Genomic DNA, 12130 nt, shown 5'->3' on the forward strand with positions numbered 1-12130 from the left:
CCCGGCGCATCTGGGGTGTGGTTAATGAGCTCAGTGGAGGGCGGGGCTAATTAGCGTTGATTAGGTGTTAATTACAGACGGGAAATGGTTCGGAGGAGCGGAAATGGCCGAGCGCTGGCGGAAATACCCGAGTGGCGCCGAGGGAGGGGCGGGAAGAGCCGAGCGAGGCCGGAAAGAGCCGAGTGAGGCCGGAAAGAGCCGAAGTTGGCGGGCGGGGGGGAGGAAGAGCCGAGTGAAGCCGGAAAGAGCCGAAGTTGGGGAGGGGGGGAGGAAGAGCCGAGTGATGCCGGAAACAACCGAAACGCGACACGGGGAGACCCGAATGGCTCCGGAAACACCCGAAGCAGCGCCGGAAAGAGCCGAAGCGAGACTGGAGGGGCGGGGCGACCCGAGCGTGGCCGGAAAGAACCGAAGCGACACCGGCTCTGAAAACAGCGTTTATTTGTCCTAAAAACCCCGTTATTCGCCCCATTTTGTGTGTCACGAGCCCGGGGGAGGGCGGGGGAGTCCTGCCCCCCCCCTCCCACAACGGGGGGGTCCCTGGGGGTCAGGGTCCCAAAGCCTTGCGTTTGGTGCCCCGTTTTGGGGAGGTGGGCACGGTTTCCAGTGCGTCCCACAGCGCGTCCCCTCCCCCCTCTTCCGGCTCCTCCGGCGGGGGGGGCTCCTCCTCGTCCTGGGGGGGTAAAGGGGTTGGGGGGGGCACAAAACACGGGGACCCCCCCCCAACCCCCAGGTCTCACCTGCCAGGGGTGGCGGGAGCTGAGCAGCAGACACGTCAGGGGGGACTTCAGGTAGACCTGGGGGGCAAGGGGGGAGATGGGGGGGTCAGGGGGCACAGATGGTTAATTGGGGGGGGGGCTTCAGGTGGTTTTGGGGGGAAATGGGCAATTTGGGGTGTCCAAGAAGTGATTTGTGGACTTGGGGGGCAGCCCTCAGGACCCCTCCAAACCCCTGGGGGAGGGGGGCATTTTAAGACCCTCCCAGCCCCCCCGCCCCAAAAACCCCCGGGGATCATTTTTAACCCCCCAAACCTCCTGGACCCCCCCACCGGGTTGCCCTGTTCTCTCCACACCCCCCCCCCCCCCCCCCACTTCACCCCCAGACCCCCCCCCATCCCCCTCACGGGTCCCCGGGTCCCTGTGTATTGGGGGGGGTCCCAGGTGTATTGTGGGGGGGGGTCCCTGTGTATTTTGGGTGGGGGTCCCTGTGTATTTGGGGGGGGGGTCCCTGTGTATTTGGGGGGTCCCACCTTGGAGCGCAGCGCCCCCCCCCGCAGGTCGTGCACGCGCAGGAATCGGTCGAGGCCGCAGGAGACGACGAGAGGGGGGTCGGGGGGGGGGCAGAGCAGCCCCCGCACCCCCCCGGCCACGCCCTTCAGGGAGCGCAGCAGCCGCCCTGGGGAGAGGGGGGGTCAGGGGGCGGGGGGGCACAACGGGGGGGGGGGGGGGGGGCAGAGAGTGGGGGGGGTCATGGACACGTGTGGGGGGGGGTCAGAGGGTTGGGGGGGGTCAGAGGGTTTGGGGGGGGGGGTCAGAGGGTTTTGGGGGTCTCAGAGTTGGGGCCCCCCCTCACCTTTCCTGAGGTCGATGACCCCGATCTCCCCCCGGGCGCTGCCGACGATCACGGAGCTGGGGGGGGACACGGGTGTGACCCCAAACATGGACCCTGGGACCACCCCCCCCCATGGACCCCGTGACCCCCAAACATGGACCCTGGGACCCCCAAACATGGACCCCGTGACCCCCAAACATGGACCCTGGGACCCCCCCCGAAGCCTCAGAGCACCCCCAGACACCCTGAGTCCCCCAAACTGTGCGACCCCCCCCTCAACTCCCCCCATGGGCCCCCCCACCCCCCAAAATCCCATGAGATCCCCAAGTGCCCCCCAGAACCCCCCAAAACCCCTGGGGGGGCGTTTTAAGACCCCCCCCGGACCCCCCAGAGCCATTGAGAACCCCCCAAAATGCCCTGGACCCCCCCTCAGGGTCACCCCATTCCCCCCACCCCCCCCCTCCAGGGTCACCCCATTGTCCCCAACACCCCCCAGGGTCACCCCACCCCCCCACCAGGGTCACCCCATTCCCCCCAACACCCCCCCAGGTTATTTTATGACCCCACCCCTCAAACCCCCTGGACCCCCCCAGGGTCACCCCAACCCCCCCCAGGGTCACCCCATTCCCCCCAAGGCATTTTAAGACCCCCCCCCCACCAGGGGTCACCCCCTTGTCCCCCCCCCAGGGTCACCCCATCCCGCCCCCCCCACTCACGTGTCCGTGGGTCCCAGCGCCAGGGTGCTGAGCGCCCCCTCCCCAAACGTGGCCTCCAGCACCGGGCGCCGCTGGGGACACGCGGGGTCGTACACGCGCACCTGGGGGCACGACCGCTGCGTGACCCCGTGACCCCGCGGTGACCCCCGTGACCCCCCGTGACCCCGCGGTGACCCCGTGACCCCACCTGGCGGTGCGCCGTGCAGGTCACCACTTTGTCACCGTGGGGCAGGAACGCGAGGTCCCGGTCCCACACGGGGACGCGCAGGTCCAGCCAATCATTGCGCACCTGGGGGGATGGGGGCGCTGGGGACATGGGGGGTGTTGGGGACACTGGGGGGCGTTGGGGGCATGGGGGACATGGGGGGCATGGGGGACATGGAGGGGTGTTGGGGACACTGGGGGCATTGGGGGTGTTGTAGACATGGGGGATATGGGGGACATTGGGGACATGGGAGATATGGGGGACATCGGCGGACATGGGGGGCATTGGGGACATGGGGTGCGCTGGGGACATGGGGGACATGGTGGGCATTGGGGATATGGGGGAGCATGGGGGGCATGGGGGGGGCATGGGGGGCACTGGGGGACATGGGGGGACATTGGGGACATGGGGGGATATAGGGGTGTGTTGGGGACATGGGGGAACATGGGGGGCATTGGGGACATGGGGGGACATGGGGGACACAGGGGGACACTGGGGTGCCATTTGGGGCCATTTGGGGACACCCACGTTCTTGGCGCTGAACAGGGGGGACATTTGGGGACATTTGGGGACATTTGGGGACACCCACGTTCTTGGCGCTGAACAGGGGGATGTTTGGGGACACTGGGGGACATTTGGGGCCATTTGGGGACACCCACGTTCTTGGCGCTGAACAGGGGGATGTTTGGGGACATTGGGGCCATTTGGGGACACCCACGTTCTTGGCGCTGAACAGGGGGATGTTTGGGGACATTGGGGCCATTTGGGGACACCCACGTTCTTGGCACTGAACAGGGGGGATGTTTGGGGACATTGGGGACATTTGGGGACACCCACGTTCTTGGCGCTGAACAGGGGCTCCTGGGGGCGCTGCAGGTCCCAGAGCTTGAGCGCGTTGTCCCTGCCCCCCGTGCCCAGGCGCTGCGGCCGCTGCGGGTGCTGGCGCATGCGGGACAGACGGGGACCCGCCTGGATTGTCACCTGGGGACGGGGGACACATGGGGACATGGGGACAGGGGACATGGGGACAGGGGACATGGCGCATGCGGGACAGACGGGGACCCGCCTGGATTGTCACCTGGGGACGGGGGACACATGGGGACATGGGGACACACATGGGGACAGGGGACATGGCGCATGCGGGACAGACGGGGACCCGCCCGGATTGTCACCTGGGGACAGGGGACACATGGGACATGGGGACACACATGGGGACATGGGGACAGGGGACATGGCGCATGCGGGACAGACGGGGACCCGCCTGGATTGTCACCTGGGGACGGGGGGACACACGTGGGGACATGGGGACACACATGGGGACAGGGGACATGGGGACAGGGGACATGGCGCATGCGGGACAGACGGGGACCCGCCTGGAGTGTCACCTGGGGACAGGGGGACACACATGGGACATGGGGACACACATGGGGACACACGTGGGGACATGGGGACAGGGGACATGGGGACAGGGGACATGGCGCATGCGGGACAGACGGGGACCCGCCTGGAGTGTCACCTGGGGACAGGGGGACACACATGGGACATGGGGACACACATGGGGACACACATGGGGACATGGGGACAGGGGACATGGGGACAGGGGACATGGCGCATGCGGGACAGACGGGGACCCGCCTGGATTGTCACCTGGGGACAGGGGGACACACATGGGGACATGGGGACAGGGGACATGGGGACAGGGGACATGGGGACAGGGGACATGGCGCAGGCGGGACAGACGGGGACCCGCCTGGATTGTCACCTGTGGACAGGGGGACACACGTGGGGACATGGGGACAGGGGACATGGGGACACACACGGGGACACACATGGGACATGGGGACACACGTGGGGACATTGGGACACACATGGGGACACAGGGGGACATGGGGGGGACACGGGGATGTGGGGACACAGGGACACGGGGGGACACACAGGGGGTGCTGAGGTCACCCCGCCCCGGCCCCCCCTCACGTCCTCGGTGCCGTCCTCGCGCCACACGGTGACCACGCCGGACTCCACGCACGTGACGATGGAGCTGGGGAGACGGGACCCCCATAGCACCCAGGGACCCCCTACAGAACCCAACGACCCCCCCATAGCACCCAGGGACCCCCTATAGCACCCAGGGACCCCTATAGCACCCAGGGACCCCCCCATAGCACCCAGGGACCCCCATAGCACCCAGGGACCCCTATAGCACCCAGGGACCCCCCCATAGCACCCAGGGACCCCTATAGCACCCAGGGACCCCCCCATAGCACCCAGGGACCCCTATAGCACCCAGGGACCCCCCCATAGCACCCAGGGACCCCTATAGCACCCAGGGACCCCCCCATAGCACCCAGGGACCCCTATAGCACCCAGGGACCCCCTACAGAACCCAACGACCCCCCCATAGCACCCAGGGACCCCCTATAGCACCCAATGTCCCCCCCATAGCCCCAATATCACCCCCATAGCCCCCAGTGACCACCCCATAGCCCCCAATGACCCCCCCATAAAACCCAATGACCCCCAATACCCCTCCTATAGCCCCCAATGTCCCCCCCATAGAACCCAACGCCCCCCCCATAGTCCCCCATATCCCCCAACGCCCCCCCATAGCCCCCACCGCCCCCCATAGCCCCCACCGCCCCCCCATAGCCCCCACCGCCCCTCCATAGCCCCCATAGCCCCACCGCCCCCCCGTAGCCCCCACCGCCCGCACCGCCCCCCCATAGCCCCCCCGCCCCCCTACCCCCGCAGCGCCGCCACCCCGCAGAACGGCCCCTCCCCCCCGGGGCAGCGCCGCCCGCCGCAGAATTTCCCGCTCTCGGTGCTGAAGCGATGGACGAAGCGATCGCGACAGGCGACCAGGATCTGGGGGGGGACACACACATGGGGGGGGGTCAGGGGTGTCCCCCCACCCCCCCCGCCCCTCCCCCCCCGCCCCGCCCCTCACCTCGCGCTCCGCCGGGTCCGCCCAGCCCAGCGCGCAGACGCCGCCGCTCCGGTTCAGCCCCCCCCCGCCGCACACGTGGTTCGTCGCCTGCTTCCGGCGCAGGTTCACCTCTGGGGACACGGGGGGGGCATTGGGGACACTGGGGGGGGGGCATTGGGGTGTGACCCCCCCCCCTCCCCAAATCCCGCCCCCCCCCGCACCTTTGAGGGCGCCGTTCTCGGCTCCGACCCAGACGAGCCCGCCCGCCGCCATCTTGGGTGAGGGCGCTGTGAGGGGAGAGCGGGAGCGGAAGTGAGGAGGCGGGTTCCGGGCGGCGGCCAATCGGAGGGTTAAGGGCGGAAGCAAAGGGCGGAAGGGATTGGGGCAGCGCGCTAAGGCTCCGCCCACTCCGGGTGGGAACAGCGGAGACCCCGCCCCTAGCCCGCGTGACGAGCGAAGGGCCCAACCCCGAGGGCGGGGCTTAGGGAGACACGCCCCCCAGAGGGCGGGGCTTATGGGAGACACCACCGCCCCATTTCCCTCCAAATTCAACACAAACTCCGCTTTTTAACCAAAATAACCATTTTTATTCACAAAAATCTCCACAAATGAACTGAAGGAGTCAAACTGTTGTGCCCCCCCACCATGGGGAAGCGCTCGCTCCCAAACTCCAGCGTTTTGCACCCAAAGTGGCGTCCTCCGGCCGCCCGGGACCAGCAGGGGCGTTCTGGGCTGAAAAGGGGAAAAAAAAGGTGTTAAAAAGGTGAAAAATGGGGAAAAGAGCCCCCCCCCCCCCCCGAAGAAATGGGAGAGCCCAATGGGGCGGGGCCTACACAGTGGCACTGCAAAGGGGGCGTGGCCTAAGCCGAGGCCACACCCAGCAGGGGTCGGAGCTTACAGGACACACCCCCTCTGAGCTATAAAGTGTTTTTTGAACCAAAATGTGCGGTTTTTGCCTTATTTTGCGCCCCCCCGGCGCCTCAGGGGGTTCCACTCAGTCAGGGGGATCAGCCTGGGGCGGGACTGGCTCATCCTCGGCGGGGGGGGCGCGGTGACGTCATCAGTGACGTCACCCCCATTCACTCACCTCATCCAGCACCCACCAGCACCTGTGGGGACACAAGGGGGGGTTAAACCAATCACAATGGGGGGGAAAAGGGGGAGTGACCCCCCCCCCGTGGAGACCCACCCAGTGGGGACCCCAAAATCACCCCAATTCCACCCAAAAATCCCCAAACACCCCCCCTGAAATGACCCAAATCGTCCCCAAAAATCACTCAAATGCCCCCTGAAGTCACCCAAATGGTCCCCAAAAAACGGGCAAATCCATCCCTAAAAGTGGGGGGGGGCACCCAAATATCACCTCCCCCCCACCCCACGGGGGTGCACCCACAACCCCCCCCCCCCCCAAATCGCTGTGGTCCCGCGGGGGGTCCCTGTGGCCCCGCCCCCTCAGCCGTCCCCTCTGGGTGTCCCCATTGTCCCCCCCGTGTCACCAGTGGGTTCAACCTGGGTCAGGTTCTGGCGCCGGGGGGGGGTCGGACACAGGGGGGGTTTCCTCATGGGGGGCTGTGGAGACAAAGGGGGGGTCAGGGGGGCCGGGGGGGGCGGGGGGGCGCCCCCCCCTGGGGGTCCGATCAGGGCTTTGGTGACGGAGCTGCCATCGGACGCGCGTCCTCAGCCCGGGGGGGTCATCCCTTCGAACCGCGGCAGGGGCGGGGCGCCGGGGGGCGGGGCTTACGGGCGGGGCTGCGGGGCGGGGCTTCTGCCGGTCCGACATCACCTGCCAATTAATCACGTTAATTGCCGTTTAAAACCCTTCCATTCCGAGTTTAAGCAGCTACATCTCACACCCAATACTCAAGATTCAACCCAAAAAATATACTCAGTTATTTGAATTCCATGCCAATATCTAAATATTAAAATTTTAAACATCAATTTCAATATAAATTAATATAAACGTAACATAAATGTTAAATATGAGTTTTTAAAATGTTTATTAATTATTATTTAAGGTTCTAAACTGAACGGTTTAATGGTTGGAATCTTCCAGTTCAAATTAAACAAAACCCAACAAAACCTGAAAATTTTACTCCTAAAATTTTGAATTTTACTCCTAAAATTTTAAATTTTACTCCTAAAATCTTAAATTTTACTTTTAAAGTTTTAAATTTTACTCAAAGTTTTAAATTTTACTCTTAAAGTTTCAAATTTAAAATCCCAGATTTTGAAAACTTAAGTTTCAAATTTTCAAAGGTTAAGGGCAAAACATCTTGAATTTGAATTTCAAATTTTGAATATTTAAGACTCAAATTTCAAACGTTCAAATTTCTAAAACTTGAAAACTTAAAAGATTCCAAACTTCAAAATTTAAATTTTAAGTTGAAAAACTCAACTTGCAAACTTCAAAAATTCCATTTTCAAACTTCAAAAGTTCAAACCTCAAACTTCAAAAATTCAAATTTCAAACATTCAGAAATTCAAATTTTCAAATTTCCAAATTTCCAATTTCCCGTTTCCCCCCCCCCGCGTTCTCAGGGCTCTCGGGGCCGGGTTATCAATGAACATCTGAGGCTCAAAACCCAACGCTTTCCAACCTTCAAATTGAAATTAAAAATCCCCCAAATCTGAGACTTTTAAAATTTTAAATTCAAAATTCCCAGCTTTGAAAATTTAAATTTCAAATTTTGAAAGCTTAAGTGTCAAATATTTTAAATTCAGACTTTAAGTTTTAAATATTTCAGCTCCACATTTTCAACGTTCAAATTCTAAAAGTCGGAAGTTTTAATTTTTAACGTTCAAATTGCAAATCGCAAAATTTAGGTTTCAAATCACGAAAACTCGAATTTCAATTTTCAAACTGCAAAAAATTCAAATTCCAAAATTCAAATTTTGAAACGTGAAAATTCAAATTGCGAAATTCACATTTTGAAATGTCAAAAATCAAATTTTGAAAATTCAAATTTCCAAATTTCAAAACTTCCAAATTTCAAATTCAAATTCCAAATTTGAAAAACACAAAATCTGAATTTCAAATTTCCAATTTCCGATTTCCCACTGTCAGATTTCCCCTCCCCGCCGCGTTCTCAGGCTCTGGTGGCATCAGGGTCCCTCAGCCATATGCTTGTCACTGTCACTCGTCACCGAACGGGGCGGGGGGGACACACCAGACCCCCGGTGACATCATCAATGACATCACACCCCTCTCGCTCACCTCCTCCTGCTCCGGTGTCACCTGTGGGGACACAAGGTGGGGGTCTCAGCCACCCAAGCGGAACACAGACCCCCCAACTCACCCCGGAAATGGGGGGGACCCTCCTGCGGCCCCGCGGGGGGTCCCTGTGGCCCCGCCCCCTCAGCCGTCCCCTCTGGGTGTCCCCATTGTCCCCCCCGTGCCACCAGTGGGTTCAACCTGGGTCAGGTTCTGGCGCCCGGGGGGGTCGGACACAGGGGGGGTTTCCTCATGGGGGGCGGGGCTTGCGGGAGGGGGGGGGCTTACCGGAAAGGGCGTGGCTTACAAAAGGGGCGGGGCCTCCGTTTTGGGGTGAATTCAGGTGGTTTGGGGCTCGATACCTGTGGGGGGGTCGCTGCCCCACCTGCGAAAACCATTGAAACGCTTCATTATATCATGGACAACGTTAATTGCTGATTAACCCCCCCAATTTCCCCCTTTTTCTGGCGCCCCCCCCCAAATTTTCAGCCATCACGAGTCTTTTCAGGGGGGTCAAGGTGAGCTAGGTGACGTCATCACTAAAAATGGGGGGGGCACGTTATTTTAAGGAATAGCAAATAAAACCTGGGATCACAACCCCCCCACTTCATTCACCTCAGCCCCCCCCCATTTCACTCACCTCATTGTGCTCCCCCCAGCACCTGCGGGGACACAAATGGGTTAAACCACCCTGATCGGGGGGGGGGGGGGGGCGGTGGGTGCCCCCCCCGGGTCAGTGTCAGGGGGTGGGGGGTCAGTGTGGGGGAGGGGGAGTGGGTGACCCCCCCGGGTCAGTGTTGGGGGGGAGGGGTGATCAGTGTGGGGGTGGTGGGGGGGTCGGGGTCAGCGGGTGCCCCCCTGGGTCAGTGTCGACGGGTGGGGGTCTGCGGGTGCCCCCCGGGTCAGTGCCGATGGGTGGGGGTCTGCGGGTGCCCCCCGGGTCAGTGCCGATGGGTGGGGGTCAGTGCCGATGGGTGGGGGTCTGCGGGTGCCCCCCGGGTCAGTGCCGATGGGTGGGGGTCAGTGCCGATGGGTGGGGGTCTGCGGGTGCCCCCCGGGTCAGTGCCGATGGGTGGGGGTCTGCGGGTGCCCCCCGGGTCAGTGTCGATGGGTGGGGGTCTGCGGGTGCCCCCCGGGTCAGTGCCGATGGGTGGGGGTCAGTGCCGATGGGTGGGGGTCAGTGCCGATGGGTGGGGGTCAGTGCCGATGGGTGGGGGTCAGTGCCGATGGGTGGGGGTCAGTGCCGATGGGTGGGGGTCTGCGGGTGCCCCCGGGTCAGTCTCGGATCCTCATCAGCAGCATCAGCCGAACGAGATTCTCAGAGCAGCATCACCCCCGGCACCCAAAACCGCCCCAATTCACCCCAAAAGGGTGGAACGACCCCAACCCCCCCAATTCAGCCCCCCCGCACTCACCAGGAGCCATTTGGAGCGCGGGAACGCTGCAAAACGAATAAAACATTAAAACCGGGGCAAATTAACGAGCCCCCCCCCACCCCCAGCACCTTTTTTTTGGGGGGGAGGTTCTCAGAGCCACAAAAGCAGCGTCAGCCCGCGGTCAGCTCAGGTCTGTGAACGCTCATCACTGATCGACCCCCCCCGGGGTCCCATGGACCCCCCCGGGGACCCAACACCCCCCCAGGGGTCCCATTGACCCCCCATGGTCCCATTGATCCCCACCCGGGGACCCAACAACCCCTCCAGGGTCGCATTGACCGCTCATGGTGCCATTGACCCCCCCAAGGGGACCCAAGGAACCCCCTCTGGGGTCCCATTGACCGCTCATGGTCCCATTGACCCCCCCCAGAGAACCCAATGGGTCCCATTGACCCACCCCCAGGAGTCCCATTGACCCCCCAAGGAGACCCAATGAGCCCCCCTGGGGTCCTATTGACCCCCCATGGTGCCATTGAACGCCCCCCAGGGGTCCCATTGATCCCCACCCGGGGACCCAACGCCCCCTCCGGGGTCGCGTTGACCGCCCATGGTCCCAATGACCCTCTCAGGGGTCCCACTGACACCCCCGGGGGTCCCATTGACCCCCACACGGGGACCCAACACCGCCCCCCAGGGTCCCATTGACCCCCCCGGGTCCCACCGCTCCTCCTCCGATCCTAACGACCCTGCCTGGGTCCCATCGACCCCACAGGGTCCCGGTTCCCACCGCCTGGGGTCCAATTGAGCCCCCAGGTCCTACCACCCCCCCCCGCCCGGGTCCCCGTTCCCACCGCCTGGGGTCCCATTGACCCCCCCAGTTCCACCGCCTGGGGCCCCACTGAGCGCCCCAGGGTCCCATCGACCCCTCTGGGTTCCGGTTCCCATCACCTGGGGTCCCATTGACCCCCCCGGTCCCACCGCCTGGGTCCCCACTGACCCCCCCGGTCCCACCAACCCCCCCGCCCCGAGGGCGTGAGGAGCCGCGAAATGGCGGCCCCGCGCCCGACATCTTAAAGCGCCCCTACCGCACGGACACCGCCCGGGACGCGCCCGGGGGTGCCAGACGGGACCCCCCCGGGCCATTTCACCGGCCCCCCCAGCCGTTCCACGCCCGCCGAACGCGCCCGGAGCGGGCGGGAGGAGCTGGGCCCGCACCCCCTCACCCACCGATGCTGCAGCGACGAAATGGCCGTCGCGCCCCCGCCCGCGCGCTTAAATAGGCCGCGGGGCATGCTGGGAAGGAAGGGGCAGGGCCACGGCGCTGGCAGGGGCGGGGCCACGGCGACGGGGAAGGGCGGGAAACGGGGGATGCGCACGTTGGGGTTTGGCGGGAAAAGGCGCCGCGAGGGGGCGGGACCGGCCCGGGGGGCTCCCGGAGGACCCCCCGCCACTCCCGCGTGCACCGGGGGAGCCCCCCCAGGGCTGGTGGGGCCGTTAAAGCGTTAACGGCAGCGAGGAGGGGGCGGAGTGGCAGCGGGAGCGGGTGGGCGGTGCATGCAAATCGCTCCCGAGGTGGGCGGGGCAACGGGACGGCGGGGGGCGTGGCGAGCGCAAATGTGGGCGGGGTTTAGCGCCGCCGGGAGGCGGGGCTCCATGCCAATCAGCGAGCGGAGCGGGAGGCTGAGTGCGAGGGGGCGTGGCCGCGCTTTTGGGGCGGGGTTATGCTAACGAGGCGCCGCTCGCAGGGGCCGCCGGGAGGCCCCGCCGCGGCCGCGCTGCCCCCGCTGGGTGTCCCGCAGCCCCCAGCGCCCTCCCCCGGCTCTTCCCGCCCCACCCCCCCAGGCTGCAGTTGCTCTAAATCCATATTTTCCCCACCAATTCTCCACCGCTTTCCGCTCCCCCCACCACGCACCCAAACAAAATGGCGTCGGCGGCGCGGCGGGCGGGAAACCTCGCGTCGCGCCCCCCCCCGCTCCCCATCAACCAATCGCCGCGCCGCTTTTCCCCGTCGCCAGGCAGAACGCGGCCTCTCCGCTTTCCCATAGGGCGGCGCGCAACCAATCACAAAATAAACCAGGGGGGGCGCCGCGCCACTGGGAGCGCGACCGCGGGAGCGCGGGCTCGGCTGTTCCCCCCCCCCGTTCCTCC

The 12130-nt window shown here is 63.8% G+C and overlaps 1 protein-coding gene and 1 non-coding gene across 4 annotated transcripts; both read right to left on the minus strand.

Annotated features, from left to right (window-relative positions):
- Positions 1–424: 424 nt before the first annotated feature.
- On the minus strand, positions 425–5720 carry WDR74 (WD repeat domain 74). Of its 3 annotated transcripts, none has more exons than XM_071801468.1 (11): positions 5617–5720; positions 5417–5526; positions 5213–5334; positions 4447–4510; positions 3310–3453; positions 2455–2556; positions 2268–2338; positions 1573–1628; positions 1250–1395; positions 741–797; positions 425–673 (listed from the first exon to the last, which is right to left on the minus strand). In XM_071801468.1, exons 1-11 carry the CDS (start codon positions 5666–5668, stop codon positions 548–550), a joined length of 1050 nt encoding a protein of 349 aa, XP_071657569.1. In that variant the 5' UTR covers positions 5669–5720; the 3' UTR covers positions 425–547. The 3 variants fall into 3 exon arrangements, with proteins under 3 accessions (XP_071657569.1, XP_071657568.1, XP_071657570.1); XM_071801467.1 differs by having other exon boundaries at positions 2268–2368; XM_071801469.1 differs by lacking the exon at positions 3310–3453 and having other exon boundaries at positions 2268–2368.
- Positions 5721–6369: 649 nt separating this feature from the next.
- On the minus strand, positions 6370–6437 carry LOC139826295 (small nucleolar RNA SNORD31). Its single transcript, XR_011736240.1, has one exon. It is a non-coding gene; the product is annotated as a small nucleolar RNA SNORD31 (small nucleolar RNA).
- Positions 6438–12130: the final 5693 nt, after the last annotated feature.

The sequence above is a fragment of the Patagioenas fasciata genome, chromosome 39 (assembly GCF_037038585.1).
Source record: "Patagioenas fasciata isolate bPatFas1 chromosome 39, bPatFas1.hap1, whole genome shotgun sequence".
NCBI lineage: Eukaryota > Metazoa > Chordata > Aves > Columbiformes > Columbidae > Patagioenas > Patagioenas fasciata.